General features: G+C 43.0%; 1 protein-coding gene across 5 annotated transcripts in view; it reads left to right on the top strand.

The window, feature by feature from the left end:
• Positions 1 to 21104, top strand: part of PAX5 (paired box 5) — a 265617-nt gene that overhangs the window by 235450 nt on the left and 9063 nt on the right. For all 5 annotated transcript variants that reach the window (XM_077345566.1, XM_077345567.1, XM_077345568.1 and 2 more), the window contains one exon: positions 8728 to 8814. In XM_077345566.1, coding sequence (XP_077201681.1) covers positions 8728 to 8814 — 87 coding nt within the window. The remainder of the gene's footprint in view (positions 1 to 8727; positions 8815 to 21104) is intronic.

Genomic DNA, 21104 nt, shown 5'->3' on the forward strand with positions numbered 1-21104 from the left:
ACCCACGCTTCTCCAGAGGTCCTTAGCCTTCAAGGGCAGCTTTAGGGAGGAGCAGGAAGCTGTGGGAGAAAAGGACTGGCATCTCAACAAGTTGTGTTCCATTTACTGTTCCAATATATTTCACTTTGATGTATCAACATATTCTGTAAAGAAAATTATTTCTTTTTCATGGATCTATGGCTTTTGGGGGCATTCTACTTCTACCATTATGTTGGAATTCTCATACTGCAGACATGGGGTACAACTTGCTAAGCTAAGTTTATCTGTGCCTTCATTGAGAATAAAGGCTTGTGTCCTATGAATTAGTTCCATATGAGCTGAATAGTTTTGCTATGCAGCATGTTTTCATATCTGTAAGACCAGTGATGTTCAATGGGACCTTGTGTAAGTAGAAGTTTGAGCAGGAAAAGGAGCATGCTCTGTGGCAGGAGTCTACTAGAAGAGTTGGTTTTTATACCCCCACTTTTCACTACCCATAGGACTCTCAAAGCAGCTTACAATCACCTGCCCTTTCTCTCCCCACAACAGGCACCCTATGAGGTAGATGGGGCTGAGAGAATTTTGATAGAACTGCTCTGTGAGAACAGCCCTAAGAGAACTGTCACTGGCCCAAGTTCATCCAGCTGGCTGCATGTAGAAGAATGTATTGATCTATAAAAAAACAGAATGTCATGGGGACAGACAGTATGCAAGATCAGACCACCCAAGGACATCAGCAGAAGTCACAGATGACTGCAAAGTTATATCCACAACCCAGGTCTCCTAGCCCAAAGTTAATATAGGTTGTCAGCAGCCTCTTTGTCCTAACTCTGTGATGACTCACAGGTGCCTGCAGTCAGCAACTATCTTGCTAACCTGGCATGGTGCCTTTAGATTTGAGCTCTCTTCCAACAGTTTGCCAGTATTGCTTAATTGGCTCAGGTGAGCCAGGTAGGCTGTCAAGACATGGAGCTGCAGCTGAAGGCTGGGCAGAGAAATGAGGAGCTTGTGCAACAACTTTGGGATCTAAGCCCTGGTTTGTCTGCAGCTCCATGCCCTTCTGCTGGTCAGACCTCTCTGCCTGTTGAATATCTGTCTGTGCAAAGCACCATCCAACTGAGGCTCAGGTGAAGCTAGGAACTCCTGGCAAGGCTCTTCGTCCCTGAGTCCTCATTAACAGGACTCGGGATCACTACAAGGAGTGGGGAATCAGACCAGGCTCTTCAGATTAGAGGCCACTGCGCTTAACCACTATAGCAAGCTGGCTGTCTCAGTGTATGCAAAACCTGTTTATAGAATCCAAGCTAATATTAGCAGCATGCCCATATATAACATTCAGTAATACTGAATAAAATTCAGTAATCTGACAATAATCCTAGAAACCATCTTTTCCAGGCTGTGAGCTTAAACCTAGAGCTGCCACAAAGGCTAAAAGAACCACATTTTAGATTTTGGAATGAAGAGAAATGACGTTTGGACCTTATTTTGCTATTGGCCTGTCAGGAAGCAGTATTCCAAAATAGAGAAGGGCTTTTGCTGCCTCTCTGTGTGAGTCTTCTTCCTTCCTCCTGGTTTTCTATATATTTGTAAATCAACTTGCATTTCATGCTGCCCAGCATCTCATGTTGTCTCTCCTTGTAAGGAGTCAGATCTTGGAAAGTTGCTCTGAAACATCCTAGCACTTGGGAAAGCATGCAACATTTACAGTGCAATCCAAAACAGGATTATGCACTTCTAAATTCACGGACTCTTAGAATAAGGCGACCAGATTGTCCCACTTTTGGAGGGACATCTGGGGGTACCTGACAAATTGTACTTATGTTGAAATTAAATATATATATATATATATATATATATATATATATATATATATATATATATATATATATATATTTGCATTCTATGAAACTTTTTGTTGGTCCATATAGACCGAATTTTTAATCAAGAACCCCCCCCCCCCGGTCAATGGTGTCCCACTTTACCAATGTTAAAATCTGGTCACCTTATCTTAGAAGACAAAGAGTGTAACTCTATTCAGGATTACACTGTGTCTTAATGCCACAGTCAGCCAAGTCAGTGTTTTATTGGTTTGGATCTGCCTAATTCTTTTCTCCTAGTGCAGAACTGTGGCTTTCCCAGTATCCATGGACTACAATTCCCATCAGCCCCTGCCAATACTATCAGGGACTCATGGGAATTGTAGCCCATGGACATCGGGAGAGCCACGGTTTGTCCACTACTACCTGGATTCGAATAGATGATTCCATCCTGACCTTAAGTCCAGAGTGTTGTCTGCTGAGTCAATAACTCTAAACAACAGCTCACCACTTTTTCATGGAAAGCATGTTAAAAGTATTTTCCAGAATCTTGAGGCACAGGGCAATCGATAATCATTATTTCTATGTGACTTGGTGGCCATCCAAGGCATATATCTTTAAGGTAGATTGGATGATGCAATATTCATTTTTTAAAAATTAGCGTCTTTAATGAAGGACAGAGTTGTGCAATTGCTAAAAACCCCAATGCACTGAACTCTTGTCTCACGAAGCATTACGTTTTCCTAATCTCTGCCTCCCCCCCACCCCTTCCCCCAAAAGGAGGACTCGCAACTCTCTTGGGTGGCTGGCATATAGTATTTCTTTTGACTGCGCTGGTCATTAAACAGTGCTGTCAAGAAGTATATCTGATGAGTGCAGGAGTACCTGGAGGAAATCAGGAGGCGCTCATGCGGCGTTCATTCATCTCGTTTAGTTTCACTGTACTACCGCACCATTTGTCTGTCCGAGGCCTGCGATGCTAATAGCGGGGCTGGTGGCTTTCCTCTTCGCTCTCTTTCCACCCCTTTCTGCTTCTTGCCGGCTTCCCTCCCTCCCTCCCTCCTCCCTCCCCCTTTCTTTTTGCATGGCTGATGGATATGCAGAGTACGTGGGATGAAGCAAGCAATACTGTCACCGAACTGATGGTATTCAGTGACTCCTCTAGCTCTTGGCTGGTCTCTACTGCAGGAGCCTGACACCCTGACCACTGAGGCATAAAAAACAGAGAATTGGAAGCCTCAGCCTGTCAGGCACTGGAGTGTCCCCCAGAGAGGCCTGCAGATGTGTGTGTGTGTGAGAGTCTGTATAGAGGGGAGGGGGTAGCAGGGAAAGGAGGGGGGGCTCGGAGATCCAACGACGCTGAAATGTCAGCTCGCCTCCACCGATACTTGTGCAAGGGTGTTGATTATTGTTGAGAAAGTGCAGCCTCCTGCTCAGCAAGACACACAGGCAAGGGAATGGCCGTGTTGGCTATTTTTGGATTAGCCAGCTGCAAGGGTCTGCGGGAGGAGGCTTACTGGAGCCGGGAGGAAGGAGATTCCATCCACACATACTGAGTGAGCCATTCCCTTTTCGAGGGGGTTGAGTCCTCAAAGAGACTACCCGTGAGATACTGAGATGGGCAAGGTCCTTGAGGAATGCCGCTGCACTTTTCATATTAATTGCATTTCTTTCTTAGCTTCCGCTCGGGAAATCTTAGGCAAGTTCCCAGTTTGATCTTAGGCCCCTTGTTTGCGCGTCCTGAGTTTACTTCTCCTAGGGAAACAAGTAAAGTCACCCATTTACCTTCCTCATTCATGTCCCAGGCTAGCTGAAGAGTCAGGAATGAGCAAACTGGCCCATATGCTTCTACTGCCTTTCTCCACGTGTTGTATAAGTCCTACCTGAATTGTATGAGTTTGGTCTTTATATGTGTGGGGATGGAAGAAGCAGTGTATAAAATGATCAGGTGTTTTAAAAGCATTGGGTGGCTAAGTCTCCTTTGGGCTCCTGTGAGAGATGGGGGTTAGAACTGTCTGGTCCAGGTCAGAAAAAATCCTGGAGATTTGGGGATGGGGCCTGGAGAGGACAGGGGTCTCAGTGGGGTACAATACCTCCATAGAATCATAGCGTTGGAAGGGACCTCCTGGGTCATCTAGTCCAACACTCCAAAGCAGTCATTTTCTCCAGGGGTGCTAATATTTGTAGTCTGGAGATGAGCTGTAATTCCAGGGGATCCCAGGTCTCACCTGGAGACTGGCAATCCCTGACTAGCATCTTTCTTTCTTTCTTTCTTTCTTTCTTTCTTTCTTTCTTTCTTTCTTTCTTTCTTTCTTTCTTTCTTTCTTTCTTTCTTTCTTTCTTTCTTTCTTTCTTTCTTTCTTTCTTTCGAACATGATTCTTTCCAGCACATCCCCTGAAGCACCTGGCTCTTGTCAGTATTACCAAATTGTACTCTAGGTGTGAGAAGTTTTCTGACAGGTTCACTCTTAGGGAAATGGGGAAAAATACATTCAAGTTGTTAGGACCTATTTAGATTGTACAGCAACTAAGCATAGCTTCCCCCAACCCAGATATCCTTATCACGCTTTTACTAGTAACATCTCATAGAAGATGAGAGCCAGAATGAGGCAGTATTTAGAGCAGCCTTTTTCAGTCTTTTGACCATGGAGTAACTCCTGAAATCCTTGTGCAGTCTGTGTACAGTCCTTGCGCTGGATCCAGGTGCTCTCGTCTAGGGATCCAGGTAGCTCTCATCTAGGGATGATAGCCTCTATTTGGGACCTGGGGACCCCCTGGAATTTTCAGACTGTCTTCAGACTATAGAGATCAGTGCCCATGGATAAAATGACTGCTTTGGAGGTATTGTTCCCCACTGAGGCCCCTGTCCTCCCATCCAGTGGTCCCCAACCTTTTTATCTCCAGGGACCACTCAACGCCGGGGACCACTCACCGGGGACCACTCAACGCCTTTTACTGAGGCCCGTGGGGGGGGGGTAATTTACTCCTCTACTCTCAACGACTGCCCTAACGCTCTCTGATTGCTATGGTAATGTTTAAACATCCCTTCAAAATAAGATACAGACATGCCACAACAATGAAGTGTGTTGTAAAGGGCTGGGGGGGGGGATGAAGTAAAGGGCCGGGGGAGGGCCCACCTGCAATTAGTTGAAGGACCACCTGTGGTCCGCGGATCACAGGTTGGGGATCGCTACTCCCATCCATCCCCTCATCTCCAGACTACAGAGATCAGTTTCTCTGGAGAAAATGGCTACTTTGGAGGGTAGAGTCTGTGGCATTGGACACAGTCGTCTCCTGCTTGAATATCTGAATCCCTTTCCTTGCAACAGCCTTCCTCTGGCCATTGTCTGTTGGTGGAGCTCTGAGACGAAATTCAGAGATGGAGGAAGTGGGAGGAGCCAGTAGGGGTAATGCAGCAAATGCAGCTCTTCCCTTTCATTCATTAGCCTACATTGTGGACCAGCACAAAGTTCTGGACAATTTTCAGTAGCATCCATGTTTGGAGTGCATTACAATAGCCTGGCTACATGGATCACCACGGCCAGATCAAATGCTTGTTGAGAAAGGGCCATAACTACGCACAGGGCCATTATGTGGGGAACAGAGCGCCCAAGGAATGTCAAACTTGGCTACTCGTGACATATGCAATTAGTGTCCAGTCGCACCTGCAGTGTTAAAAGCTGTGATCTAATTGAAATATACAACCCTAATAAAAGGAAACACTGCAGAAATCGGAGAGGTTGTGTCGTCAAGTTAGAAGTCCCATGAAATGTTTCTGTATGCCAAACAACTCTTACATACTAAACACCGCAAGGAATCACTCTTCCCTGAAGACTCGGGGGACGAAGAGAAGCGTGTCACTCATCCGTACAGTTACTACATATCTTGGCTGTCCCCTGGGCCTTGCTACCCATGACCTGCCAATAGGATAGAGCCTGTGTTCAGGGGTCTGAGGGAGTCGCTTGTGGTCTCAGATGAGGCAGGGCCACTAGCAGTCTGGAAGCCCAAGGGAAAAGAAATGGAGTTTGGGTTGAGCAGGCAGGCTCAGTTGCAAGGGGGGGAAGTCAGATCTATGGTTTTTGCTAAGTGAACCATTTCTGAGACTGAAGTTGAGTTACAAATTTGGTACTATCTGGGGACATGCCACAGTTTTCTTTAGGAGTTCACTGTCATTCATCCCTCCCTATTTAAACACAAGTACGCTGGCATTTTGAGCACGGCGCCAGCACTGTGGCTGTGGTTTTTAACCGTAGCCTTGCGTCCCAAACTTTTTTTTCAGGTAAACTTGGCCTGGCCGATATGGAAAACATAAACACAAATCCAATATAATGTGTGTACACTCAGAAGGAAACCTGCCAACAGCCTAAACCAGGGGTAGTCAAACTGCGGCCCTCCAGATGTCCATGGACTACATTTCCCAGGAGCCCCCTGCCAGCGAATGCTGGCAGGGGCTCCTGGGAATTGTGGTCCATGGACATCTGGAGGGCCGCAGTTCGACTACCCCTGGCCTAAACAGATAAAGCAGGAGCAATTTTTTCTTCCTGCAATGGGTTTCTACCAGTTCAGCTTTCATGCAGGAATTTCACTTGACTGGAAGCGTTGCTGTGTGAACATCGTAATGATCTATGTCAAAACTTAGGGTTGCTTGCTTGTGTCTTTTCCTGCGAGTTATGCATAGAGTGGAGAAAGAGAGACTGGCTTTTTCTCCCTCTCGCTTAAAATTAAAACTTGGAAGTGAAGCCAGTCAGCTGTAGACTCAAGACAGACAACATAAGGTTCTCCAAGAGCCAGCTTGGTGTAGTGATCAAGAATGGCAGCCTCTAATCTGGAGAACTGAGGTGATTCCCCTCTCTTCCTCCACACGCAGCCAGCCGGGAGACCTTGGGCCCGTCACAGTTCTCTCTCAGCCTCACCTACCTCACAGGGTATCTCTTGTGGGGAGAGGAAGTGTAGATTTGTAAGCTACTTTGAGAACCATTCAAGTAGTAAAAAGCTGGGTACAAAGGCCCAGCTGTTCTTTTACTCCTTCTTTGCACAACACATAATTCACTTATGGGAGGACACTGCTATAGTATATCAAGATCACTAACTTAGTTTAAAAGGAGATTAGACGATGAATGAAAACTCTCTTTTCAGAGGCAGTCTGCTTTTGAATACCAGATGATGGGAAGGCAAGGCAGGGATTGTTTTCCATATCCTACTTATAGGCCTTCTTAAGGGATTCCAGGTCTGTCTCTAGAGCAGGATACCTTCCACTGTCAAGCCACTCTTCCTGCCACCTCTCTGATAGCGGTGGGAGAATTTTTTTAGGCCAATGGTATGATGTCACTTGTGGGAAAACCTGAAAGTAATGTCACTCCTCAAGGAGTTCTTAGAGAGGCATGATAATAGTTTTCGACAGTAGCCCCCATGTCCTCCTTGGGTTCCTGCTAATTGAGAGCTGTAGTGGTTAAGAGCAGCGGCTTATGATTTAGCGAGCCAGGTTTGATTCCCCGCTTCTCCACATGCAGCCAGCTGGGTGACCTTGGGCTTGTCATGGCCCTGATAGTGCTGTTTTGACCGAGCAGTCTCCCTCTGAGCTCTCATAGCCTCACCTATTTCACGGGGTGTCTGTTGTGGGGGGAGGAAGGGAAGGCAATTTTAAGCAGCTTTGAGACTCCGTGCAGTAAAAAGTGGAATATAAGAACCAGGTTCTTCTTCTTCTTCTTCTTCTTCTTCTTCTTCTTCTTCTTCTTCTTCTTCTTCCTCTTCCTCTTCCTCTTCCTCTTCCTCCTCCAAATGTATAGGAAACAGATACTGGACAAGATGGACTTGGGGTCTGATATGGTAGGGCTTTCATATATTCTTGTGACTTTCCAAATGGAAGCTGAGGTGGTTTAGCCTTCTGAACTCAGCTGCTGGAGTTTTAAATTGGTCTTAAATGTTTTCAGGGGTAGGGAAGCAATGGCTTGGATTTACTGGATAATTTTTGCAAAAGGAATTTTCATCAGTGCCTTTCTCCTATTACAAACCTCCAACTTTCCTTTCACTATGTTTCTGGTGGTCTCCCGTCCCCCGGGAGAAGCCTCTTAGATACATTTTGGACTGTACTGAGAGAGGGAATGTGAGAAAGTCACATTCTGCCAATGAAAATCCCAGAGGATTGACAGTAGATATTACTGGTGGAGCTAAGCCAACACTGAGTCACCATTTGACACGTTCATTAGAGCAGAACTTTTTAAAATTGCATTTGCCTTTGTTGAGAGAGATCATGATTGGGTTTGAAGATAAGCATGGTAAATTTTGTGGCTTCATTTGCCAAGGTTAAAATTGCATGTATAGCAAAAGTTGACATGTTAGGCCAGCAGATGTCTAAGATACCCTAGGTATTCTTGAGTAGGTGTTAAGAACACTTTTTATAACACCCTCTTATGAGAAAAAACTTCCTTGGGCGAGGACACAATTGACTAGTTAAATGTACCCTTACTTTTGTTCTAAACATTTTAGGTAACACCAACTCTCCTGTAAAGCCCACTTGGTGTAGAATCAACTGCCTAAGGAGGTGGTGAGCTCCCCTCACTGCCAGTCTTCAAGCAGCATCTGGACAGATACTTATCCTGGATGCTTTAGGCCAGGGGTAGTCAACCTGTGGTCTTCCAGATGTCCATGGACTACAATTCCCATGAGCCCCCTGCCAGCATTTGCTGGCAGGGGGCTCATGGGAATTGTAGTCCATGGACATCTGGAGGACCACAGGTTGACTACCCCTGCTTTAGGCTGATCCTGCATTGAGCAGGGGGTTGGACTAGATGGTCTGCATGGCCCCTTCCAACTCTATGATTCTATACACTTTTTTCCTTTGCAAATATATCAAGACTTCTGCTCGAATGTTGCCTTTAAAAATTCTCTTTATCCTTAATTATTTAATGCCTTTCTTTTCTCTTTAATTCAGGGAGTGAGTTTTCTGGAAGCCCATACAGCCACCCACAGTATTCAACATACAATGATTCTTGGAGATTTCCCAATCCTGGATTGCTAGGTAAGTTTTCCCTCCCCTATACTTTGAGTTTATTAATCCAAAAGGCTGGAGGGCAACAATGAAAATGCAGCTGCAACCAGGAAAGATGGGTAAAGTAGGAAATGCACATCTGTACACCAGCTGCGCACCTAAAGAAACTGATATCCATTCAAATGACAGGTCACCTTCAATGTCATAAAACCAAGAAAAAGAAGAAAAAAGAGATGGGTTGGCCCCTGTATGATTAAAAAATAGCATAAGGGCCAGTTATGACTATAGTGTAGGGTTCTTTAACACCTGCCTCCAATGCTCCCAGAAAAAACTGATTTTGTTAAAGATAAAATAGTATAAAAGTAAGCCCCTACCAACCCGCCCTTTTTAGTCTTGGCCCTGACCTGCTGGAATGAGCTCCCGGAAGAGCTTAGGGCCCTGACGGACCTATCACAGTTCCACAGGCCCTGTAAGATGGAGCTCTTCCGCCAGGCATTTGGTTAAGGCCGGGCTAGGAAGATCAGGTCCCTCCCAGTACAGGCCTCCATAGGCCAGACATTATTAGAAGATGCCCCCCCCCCGGGTGTGGGTGTGGTGGCGGCTGTTAGTATAGGGAGTAGATGGGTGGGAGTGGGGAGGTCCACAGATTATTTTTTTGACACCAGTATGGTTTTATGGTATTTTTAATGTATTTTATGTGGGTTTTAAATTTTATTGTTCAGTCAACCTTAGAAACCTGAATTGGTGCCTGGATAGTATGAAAGTGGTCATCACAATGAAAGGGGAAGCAGAGCCAAAATTGGGAGGATGGTGGTAAAGGAAGACAGAAGAGAAAGGGAAAGCAAAACAGGAAGTCGTAAAGAACCACCATCCTGTCCAGGGCCAAGATTCAAGCTTGAGTGCACATCCTTATCTGTAAACCATGGCTACTTTGATTTTTGATTGTGAACTCCACCTCTGAAATTATTATTATCTATATTGTTGGGAGCATAACTTTTTGTGATTCTTATGCAACCAACCAGGGCTCATTTCGCAGATGTATGGTAATGCACTTTCAATGTACTTTTGCCACTGGATTTTCCTGTGCAGAACGGGAAAATCTACTTCTAAAGTGCATTGAAAGTGCATAACCATTGTGTGCATAATGGGCCCAGGTCTTATTATAATCCTGTACTATTATATGTGTGCATATTGACATCTGAGGAAGAGCCTCTGGGTTGAAATGCATTTGGTCTGTGATGTTTTTAAGCTTCTTATTGTGCACTTAATAACAAATATTTGTATTTTAATTTTAATATATATTTGCTGCTCAGCCTTCGGGCTCTTGGCTTGGAGATCTGTTTTCAAAGTGGGATATCTCCAGCTCCCAACTGGGGGTTGGCAACTCTTTGTGGAAACAAGGAGCGCTGTTCATATGCATTCAGCATACAAACTAAGAGTGCCAGGGAATTTGTACTATAGCACTGAGATTAAGAACTAGGTAAGGAATAAATGGAAAATGTTCTGGTCTGTCCTTGTTCTAACCTTTGCTAGAGCATTTAAGGCAATGATGCAGCACAGAGCACATGAGAACAGCAGAGCATTTCCCATTATGCTTGAGGCACGTGTGGTTACTTCCAGGAAGACCTGTTGTATAGCTTTTGGTACAGCCTTGTGCATGGTGAGCAATGATATTGTAAGCTTGCTGAAGCAAACAGATATATCAGAGTATCTGGGCTTGATTGGTAAGGAACAGGCAGCCCATGACATGTCTACATTCTTCAGAAGTTTTTTTGATTCTAGTTGGATTGAAGTGAGTGTGTCTAGGGCTGAATCTGCACTTACTTTGTTTATTCCGTTGTGGATCCTCCTGAATCCAGATCGATTTGAACTCTGGTCTTCTCCCCCCCCCCCCCCATTGAAATAGAAGAGTGTTCTGCATGTGGTTAGGGAAGCTCAGAAGGGGAGGGGGGAGCCAAGCACAGCAGGAGTCTCTTTCTTTCTTTTCTTGAATGGGGGGGGGGGGATGATTGGAGACATTTTATGCCACTGTCAAAATCTGACCTAACCTGACCTTACATGTATGTAGTACACGACGATTAGAATTCTCCTGCATAATCTGTGAATCAAGTAAGTAAAATACCAATTAATTGTCACTTCTCTAGCACAGAGATATTGTACCTTAGAGACTTTCAGATTTATGGATGAAAAGGTTGTTAGGAGCGACCTCTAGCAGAGAAATAATTTTGAATTTTTGTCATTTTTTTTGTAAAGAATAGGCTTCTTTGTTTTAAGTAATTGAGTCCCTAAGTAATTGAGCCACCTACGCTTTTTGCTCATCGCATTTCTTGCCCTTAAGCTAATCCTTTGGGAGCAATTGATGCTTCTAGTTTTCGTTATCACAGTTTTTGTGGTACAAAATGGCCATTGACTATGACTCCCATCCTGTGGTTGCTCCCAGCCAAAATCAGGAATGATTTTCTATTTCCACTTTGTTTTGCCAGATGCTGTGTTCCATGTCACCTGCAACTATGCATATAATTATTTTATCTGATGCGTTTTTATCTCAACCTTCCTCCGTGGAGTCTTAGAGCGGTATGCGTGATTTTCCTTGCCTTCGTTTTATCGTCACAACAGTCCTGTAAGATAGGCTGGGCTGAGAGAGAACACCTATCCCCAAGTCACCCAGTGAACTCTCATGGCAGGTGTGATGATCCTTCCTCATCCTAGTTTAACTACTACAAATTACTCCCCTTCAATTCTATAAATTCCATAGCCCCAAATGGAGCAGATGGCAGTATCCAGTCCATCCATGCAGATGTGAAACTTCAAATGTGAGATTTCATACATGCGTGAAAGACTCATGATTTCTTATCACTTAACTGGACAGCACAGTGAATGATGGTCCACACACTCAGCCAAGGTAGCAGAATGTGCTTTGGCACTTCAAACTATAGGCAAAGATTGCTTTCTAAAGGTTTAAAATGCAAGTTTAAATTATTCATGCGAGTTAAAAGCTAGCCCATCAGGGCAAAATGTTGTTTTCTGTCTACTCCCTGCAGATAATTTGTGGGAGATATTTTATTTGCCAATACAACATCAACAACAAAGACAACTACTTTATTTTTATTATCCACCCTTCTCAGCTGGCTCAGGGTGGGTAACAAAAATGGGAGACAGCACTCCCATTACCATCCAGGTTGCAAAATATTGTGCAATTTTTATTAAGATTAGACAGCTTAGTATAATTTCTACTGTATGGTTTTTGGCTCTCTGTTGATCTGTTTACAGTAATCATTTATTTTCTTCTAAGTACTGGCTGGCAAATGCTGTAATAATAAGATTGGATTGGATTGTATATATTTATTTGTTTGTTTTTGTTTGTATCCCGCCACTCCCATACAATAGCTCGTGGCTGGTCATTAAAAAAACCATGAACCCCCCCCCCCCCCAATAAAAGGACATACCAATACAAAACAGAAAGACCTCAGCAAACAAGGCGATAAAATAACTCTATCCCCATGCTCAAAAGACACAAAATACTAACACATCACTGTGGCTTATGAACTTTGTAAATGGCCTGACTGGCATCTGCCATGTGTCATGATTCTTGAGCTCATATATTTTGGGTTCCAATAAGGCAGAGGCTCAGTTGTGCTGTTTCTGTAGCTAAAAAATTAGTTTGTTCTTTCCTTTGATTGAAACAACGATTACCTGCTATTTCAAATGGAGACATGTTGAAGTTAGCTTAAAATTATTCCCTCTGCTTTTTACTGAAATTTTTACTTGCAGTCTCCTCTTCTGTTTCTTCCGGGGTTAAGCTCCTAGCTCTTTTGTGTTACCTGGATCATAACTCCTTTCTTGGGGTTGCCAGTCTCCAAATGGCACCTGTACATCTGCTGATATGTTTGATCTCCAGACAACCAAAATCCATTCCACTGGAGAAAATGGGGTTTTTTGGAGGGTAAACTCTATGGCATTAGACCTTTCTGAGGTCCCTCCCCAAACCCTACTCTCCCAAGGCTCCATCCCCCAAATCTATAGATATTTCCTAACTCAGAGCTGGCAGCTCTAGGTGTGTGGGGTTGGATCCAGTCTAAATTTGCTATTAATAGAATGGAGCTCTCCTTACCCCCAGTGCAGCCCACAGGTGTCCTCAAAAGGCTGCTCCTGATATAGGCTGGGGGAATTCTGAAGAATGACCTGGAGGGAAAGAATTTGGAATGGAGAAGAGGAATCAGTAGAAACTACATAAAGTTCAGTCTGGATCTTTGAAATAATAATAATAATCTAACCCAAATGCTTACTTGAAATTCAGTCGTTGATGTTGGCAGAATTTAAATATGCAAAGATGGGGAGAGCTCTAGCTGCGTAAAGAATAACAGTTTTATTATGAAGAGAAACAACTTTGTAAGAGAGGAGAGAAAGAGTCCTAACTGTCTAACTGTTGTTCCTCTGGAGGCAATCAAGGAAGAAGTGTGCTTAAATGAGCAGGAAGTCTCCAATTAAGCCAATCAGGATACAGGAGGAGATTCTTTGGAAAACACCAAGAAGTTCCTGATCTAAATATGCTAATTACAGATCTCCTCTGATGCCCCCTGCAGGATATTCTGCTGAATCATGTACATCAGGGGTAGTCAACCTGTGGTCCTCCAGATGTCCATGGACTACAATTCCCATGAGCCCCTGCCAGCGTTTGCTGGCAGGGGCTCATGGGAATTGTAGTCCATGGACATCTGGAGGACCACAGGTTGACTACCCCTGATGTACACTACAGATCTCACATAGTCTAACAGCAACCAGTCGTTTTCCTGGAACTGTAGGCATAATAATTAGGACTTCATGTATCTTCAGTTGGTAGTTTGAGGTTTTTCTTGTGGTTGGGAAATCTAGGACACAACTGTATGTTTTGGGAATCTGTTGGGGAAGTCTAATGAAGAAAAATGAGTCAATTTCAGTCTAGTTTCTTTGCTATAACTTCTTTACCATTTTCACTCATTCCTTTCAACTTGACGTTGATCAGGGCAGATCTCGTTTGATGCCCTGTTCCCTCTCCCGAGCGGATGTGATTTGTGTACATTGTGGAATCTAAGTGAGCCTGACAAGACTCCCTTTTGGATATACCCGGGCTTTTGTGTGTGAGGATAGGGTTCATGAAATTGTCGGTATTGGCAGGGCTTCATATGAGGTGAAAGGGTTTGGAACCAGTCAATTAGGATTAGAATCAGTACTTCTGTGGGTTTCTATAAAAGGATTAGAGAACAAGTATGAGCCAGAAATGACTGTGTCAAGAAATAAATTGATGATAATATGAATTAGAAAGTGGGAGAGAAATGACAGAAGAATGGACAAGTTTATTCTGGAGGAGAGTGTAATGATGGGGGGCAGGAAGAGTGAATGTTTTGCAATAGGATGTTTTCATTTTTCACTTTAAATACAAGCATTTTTGATTTCACCACAGAAAAGTGAATTGGGGGGGGGGAGTCCTACCTAGAAGAAATAAAAAATGCTGTCAGGGAGCTGTAGAGAAAAAATGGGGCTTTAATAGTCAGAAGGAGTTGAAAACATCAAACTTCAAGAAAGGAAATAAAAGGTCAAGTAAAGAGAGTAAGGGAAATTGATGGCTGATTCAAAAGACCTTAATTATTTTTGCCCCCCCCCCAATGACTTCCTTTGATTCTGTTGTTGTTGTTGTTTTTAATATAGTTATGCCTTTGATCATTTTCCTTTTTTTCAGACTTTGGTTGCTAAAAGATTTTGGCCTCAACCCACTTGTATTCCTTAGTAAAATTTTCTGAACTATCCCAGCTTGTGGAATCTGAGAGAGATGTATCCTGAATTTAGAGATAAAGAACTTCCAGGAATGTTGAAGTCATGGGGAAAAAAATGATTCCCCATTTTTTGAAGAGAGAGAGAAAAAAAGTTTTTTTGGGAAAAAATAAAATATGTATAATACATTTCCCCTCGAAAGCAATTAACAGCATGACATTTTTGTCATTTAAATAACAGCATATAAAATTGTACTCTCTGGGACATTTAAGGAATTTAACAATATAGTTTTTCTCAGTGTTTTATAAGAAAAAATGCAAATATACCCAGTTCTTGGGAGACAGTTGTCGACTGCTGCATCTCGTAATACTATAGCGTGTGTCTTAATTTTTGCCATCTCAAAGAAGAAATAAAAAAATTGGAGGTAGAAAATAAATTATTTAATAAACAAAACACTCTCATGCATACTTTCTCTCCCAGTGGCTGGGAGTGGGGGGAGTGGCAACCTTATTCAGTGTGCTTCTGAGAACTGCTTCAGTTGATTATCATTGGTTGCATCTTAAACACTATGGAATGGAAAGTAGTAAAAGTACTAACCCAAAGTTAGTATGACTTCAGGTTGGTCAGCATCGCCCCACCTTTCTCAATGTTTTTTTTTTCATTGAGAAGCCCCTGAAACATTCTTCAGGCTTGATTGTATAGAAAATGTTTCAGAAGCATAGTTGTGTACATGTTCCCCTGGGCCCCTCCCCTTCCCATCATTGGCCATTTTGAGAGGGGGAGGAGAGTCGATGTGATAAACTTCCACCATTTGGAAAACCCTTCCAGGGCTTTCAGGAAACCCCAGGGTTTCACCAGACCCTGGTTGAGAAAGCCTGGCAGAGCTTAACACAAAAAGTTGTTGTGAGGACAAAATTCTGTTTGTGTGTGACAACACATATGTCACTGTGAGATTTTCAGGGGAAGGACACTGAAAGTACAGTCCTAAGCAGGGAGTCTAGGACTATTTCTGCACAACTGCAAACCTCTGCAGCGGCATTCTTATATAACTGAAGTTTGTCAAATTTTCCACACAACATTTTGCCTCCCCAGGAATAGAGCCAAATTTAGTGTCCCATTACCACCTTTTCTGTGATTCCCCTCCCACCCCCGCCTTCAGATCTAAACTCACAGTTTTCCAGTGAGGAATTCCTGGTTTCAAATTTTGTTTTTGTGCTGTCAGTGTTGCGTATTCAGCCCACCTTTCACCCTTCTGTCCCCTGAACAATCTACTCGTTTTTTTTAAGCGAAATGTTGACTGTCTTAGGATGTGATTTTTTTCTTTATAATATAGTAATATAGTAATATTATAACATTGATGTTTATGTCAGTGAAGTTTCATGTAGGCTTCTCAGCGCAATTACCTGTCCATGGAATTCCTTTCCTTTCCTTTCTATCACCTCACAGTTATGTTTCTTCATTCTCCCGCCCCTTCCTTCATAGTTCCCGATGTATTTTTGATAACAATTCAGCCTTTAAACATCTAAGAATAATGGAATAATAATCATGGAAAATCAACATGTGCAGTATTTACATTTATTGTGCTTTATAATTATTGGATAACACTGTTATGAATTGGTGTATCCAGTTCAACGATTACAAACTATTACAATCCTACTTTCATTAGGATTTGGGGGGACTCTTTACCAGTCACTTTCTTAGTGGGAAACTAAGGGGGAGTGGGAGACCTTTGAAACGGCAACAACCATGCTGTTCCACATGATATAATGTTACATTTCTTTACAATGATGTTTATGATGTTTTAACATTATTGCATATGGACAAAAATGGAGTCTTCATCACTGACAAAGTACACATCTCATTTAGAATGCTTAATAATTATTTAATAACTTTTAAAAATGAACTGGTATATCCAGGGTTTTATCTGCACTGGGGTTTTAAAACTCATTGGGCTTGGTAAAAAATAAAGCCATCTGCACCTGATTGTGATTTCCACTCTGATGCTGTTTGGGGTTCTCCTCCAATCTTCACTGTTCTGGATTGACTCTGGAGTCACACATTCACCAGCATATCTAAGAGTGGATTTTCTCTGCTTCATCAAAGAAATGTGGGCCCATGTCATTCTCTTTGGGGCGCAGATGCCCTGCCTCTTTTGGATTTTCTTCACCCCCACCCATGCCTCCAGCATGGATGTTGTGCAAAGGTCTCTGCTGATTGGTTGACTCCCAGCAGCAGCAGACCCTTATACTTATGCCTGAGCTTTCATGCTGTGAAGTTGTTTTCCCTAATTTATTAGCCCCCCTTAAGTAATGCCAGAAACACATCCTATCAAAAGGAATTAAAGACCAGCCAGTCTCTGCCTGTAGCTGGCTTCGTCTCCACAAATGCTTCACTGTGGGGGGGGGGGGAGTTGCTCTCTCTTTCCAAACTTGGCAACTTATTTTTTTAACTGAGGTCACTGTGTTCCTTTTTAATTAAAATCAATATAAGGAGCCATTGCCTCTTTTCATTTGGAAAAAAAAGTGAGAGAAAACAACAGAAAACCTGGCATCAAGGCTTTGAGGCTTTGAATGCAGTGTGTCTATGGTGGCTCAGTCAGTACAGACACTTACCTGGGAATTATAGTTTTGTAGGTTCGAGCCTGCCTGGGGTTTTTCTTTTTCCCCATTTAGGAGTTTTTTATGTTTTTGCTTTTGGAAAGCATTTCCCTTCCTCCCCCCTCCTCCATTACAACAGTTTTTTAAAGAAAGTGTTAAGCGTCCTCTTAACTTTAAAACAAGAAGCACTGAAAAGCAAAATGCAAAACCCGGAAATGAAAGCCCTGTTTCTGCTGGAAACCAATCAACAGAGACCAATTAACAGCTCAAGCAAGGGAGGGGGGGGAGAGGAAAAATCTTGGCAATCCGATTTTTCTTATTAACAAGCAGATTTAAACGCTACGATTTGGAGGAGAGTATCCAAGAAAGAAGATAAGTGCAGAAGGCAGGAACAGATGTGAATAGGATAAGGATGAAAGAGATACCACTTTGAATCAAAATTAAACTGTGAGTGCAGATAGAATCCAGCTCAGTGATTGGCAGCCATCTTCTTAGTTGGTGACTAAGGAGGAGCAGGACACTTTTGAAATAGTGGCTACCCTGCTGTTCCCCTCAATACATCCAGCCTATTTTTACCATGTTATGATGTTGTGATATTACTGCATATGTGCAATAAATAAATAAATAAATAATTAGAAATTCTGTTGCTGACAAAGTACACAATGACATGGCTGCACAACCCATTTTCAATGGAGGCATAGAACACATTGGGAGGAGAGATCCGAATTCAAGGGGGGGAAATCCCTGAAATAAATGCCCTTTTGCCAAAGGGGAGCTACAAAATCAGAGCATCAGCTGGGGATTCAATGCACTGAGAAACAGCAGCAACACTGAGGTGCAGAAAAAGTCCTAGTTTTTTGGGAATGGCAGGATGTAACTCTTTTTAGGATTGATCTGTCTGTCAAGTATCTGCCAACTTAAGTTCATGCATTTTATGAAATAAGCTTTAGCTCATGGAATCTTATGCCATGCTGTGTTTCCTAGCTTCTAAGCTGCCAAAAGGCTATCGTTACTGCTACATCAGGTGAACATGATGACTGTTCGGAGTTGCACTGTTTTTGCTGTATTGTTTTTAGAGGTTGCAATTCATTTAGTAGAGCCAAATAACATTCCTAGGGAGTGTATATACCTTTATTATAGACATTCTCAAGGAATGGTTGTTAGTTATTTACTTGTACCTTTAGTCTGGCCAACAAGGTGCCTGGAGGGGGAAAAAAAGCAGTCTTTCCTATTTTGAAATATGTGCCAATTGGCTCCCTTTAGTATTCTACATAAAGTCTTTTTCATCTGTCCTGTCCAGCCTCCTTCTGCGGGCTCGTCTGTTTGAAATATTGGTCCCTTACACATGTCTTGAACTTTGTGACTTCTCCATGATGTCTGTCACTACGGTATTGATTTCTCCCTGTTTCTCCTCTTTTAAAACTGTCAGTAGAGTCCTCTCCGATATAAAAGGCTTTGCCAGTTAACAATTTCGTTGCTTCTCTTGTATGGAGATTTACAAATTTTGTTTCTGTTTGGAAATGGCTTTTGGGGAGCATGAGTAATTTATTTTTACAGAAAAATGGGGTGTGTCTTTTTTCTTATCTAAGGTATTTTTGTGTGAAGAAATTAATGAATGGTACCTGATTGGGCTGTGATGCAGATTTCCTGCTTCCAAGAGTCAATTCCTAATCAAGAAGAAACCTATGGTGCAGCCCTCATGGGACAGTGAATTTTAGGGTTCATCTGGTAGTTGGCTTGCTCTTCCACAACAAAAGCACATTGCATGTGGAAAATTAGGATGTCAGAGAAAAGGACTCCAGATAGTCTTTCTCAGGGTCAAACAAGATGCTAACATTTTTTAAAGAATCTGCTCCTGCAGCCACACGGCTGCGGAATGCCTGTCCTCAAAGACCTCTCAATTTTGAAAAAAGATTGGACTGGGAGTCCAATTCTATGGGCTCCCAAAGAAGGTGCCCCATCCTCCATTGTTTTCAATAGGAGGGAGAAGCATTTAAGTGGAATATAGTCCCTTTAAAATTTAAATGCCTTTTGCAAGCAACGGTAGTGGTGCGAGTGAACTCCGAAGGCATTTAAAGGGCTTACACTTCCTTTAAATGCATTCTCCAAGCCAAGAATTCACGACTAAGGCATTTAAAGGGACTGAGAGCCCTGTAAATTCACTCAGAAAATCCTCAATATTTTCAGGACTTTTACAGCTCAGCCATTTCAGATAGCTGAAAAAAATAAAATAAAACTGATACAGTATTTTTTTTTGAGGGGGGGTACTTTTTTTAGCTCCCTTTAGCCAAATGCACAGCCCTAGAATTCCCCTCTGGCAACCTAATCACTTCTACAAGAGCTACGGTTTCAGATTTTCCCATTTTCAGGTAATTCTGAAGCTATGGAAGCAATCATTTTATGTCTCTTGCTTTTGCTAAAATGACACCATTAGTAATGAGAGCATATTGCACATCATTTGTTCCAACACAGCGTTCAGAAGACGTTACAGGAATTGGTAGAGATTGAGAGGACTCAGATCTTACATTGAAATGTATGTGTGTTTCAGAAGCTGTGCACTTATTCTTCCAGTTGAGGCCTTTCCCCTGAATAATTTTTTAAACCTCTCAGTGCCTTTTCATAAGCAACTTTCTAGGGAAACATGCTAGCTCCCCTCCCCTTTTCTCTTTTCACACCCAGAGCGCCGTTCTCCCACCAACAGTGCCTCATTCCGTCTGCTTATTGTTCAATTAAATGGGCGGATAGCATACCGGAGAGAAATCAATGCTATATTTAAAACTATGATTTCAAATTACATCCATTGATTTTGAGGGGTGTTTTTAAAATGTGAACTCTAGCAAACTTTTAAAACGCATGGCTGAAATGGAATTTAACTTTAATTAATACATGAAGAAGCCGAAGTCTTATATTTTAAAACTGAATCCTTATTTATCTGTCACGTGCATGACCTAAAATCAAACACAGACAAACAAATACAGTGCGGAAGCTCTGCGTACAGAAGACGACTTGTAGCTATACAGCCAGGGCCGATGTAAGTGCGGTGCTGTAGCCAGCTTGGTGTAATGGTTAAGAGTGGGAGCTTCTAATCTGGGGAAATAGGTTTGATTCCCCACTCCTCCTCCACATGCAGCTTGCTGGGTGACCTTGGGCTATAGTTTTTTCCGAACTCTCTCAGCCCCACCTGCCTCACAGGGTGTCTCTTGTGGGGCAAGTAAGGGTAGATGTTTGTAAGCTGCTTTGAGACTTCTTTGGGTAGTGAAAAATGAGGTATAAAATCAACTCTTCTTCTTCCGTATCTCAAGGCATATCTGAAGCCCACTGAATTGACTGGATGCATCTTTTGATGCAGAGCTAGGATGTACATCTCTGTCCACAACCACTGGATAGTGGCATGTATTCTACCACTACATGGAGCAGAATTCAAAGCTTTCCTCCAGGCTCACAGTTCCATCCCATCCTGTCTAAATCCATTGGTCAATGTTCTTAGAGGGGTGTGACTGCTGACGTGGGGAATCTCCAACCCAGCTTGCAGTACCCATAACCTCAAGGTGCTTATATTCCCAAGACCTGTGGGGTCAGGTACTGCTCATCACAGGAGGCCAACTGATTTCAGTTCTGTCTCCTGTGCCATTTTCTTGAGCCATGGCTGATGCCTCTTCTCCTCTCTGAGAGCACCATACCGACATGTAGAATCCATCCTCCCAGGGCTTGGCGGTGAGAGTTTCTTGATGCTACAGGTACCACAAGATGTTTTGGGATGCTCCAAACTCACCTTGAGTCACAAGTCTGGGCACAAGGGTTAGGGTTTATCCATGTAGCACGCATATCACATGCTATGCCCCCCCCTGCTTCCAGGGGGCCGGCAGGTGCCTTCTTCCCCCGTGGATCAGGGCCATAGCCTCCCTCTGTCTCCCTTTTCCCTCCTTAAGAGCACTTGAATGACAAATTTTCCCTCTGTTGGGGGCCCTTATGCCC

This window comes from Paroedura picta, chromosome 7 (assembly GCF_049243985.1).
Source record: "Paroedura picta isolate Pp20150507F chromosome 7, Ppicta_v3.0, whole genome shotgun sequence".
Taxonomy (NCBI): domain Eukaryota; kingdom Metazoa; phylum Chordata; class Lepidosauria; order Squamata; family Gekkonidae; genus Paroedura; species Paroedura picta.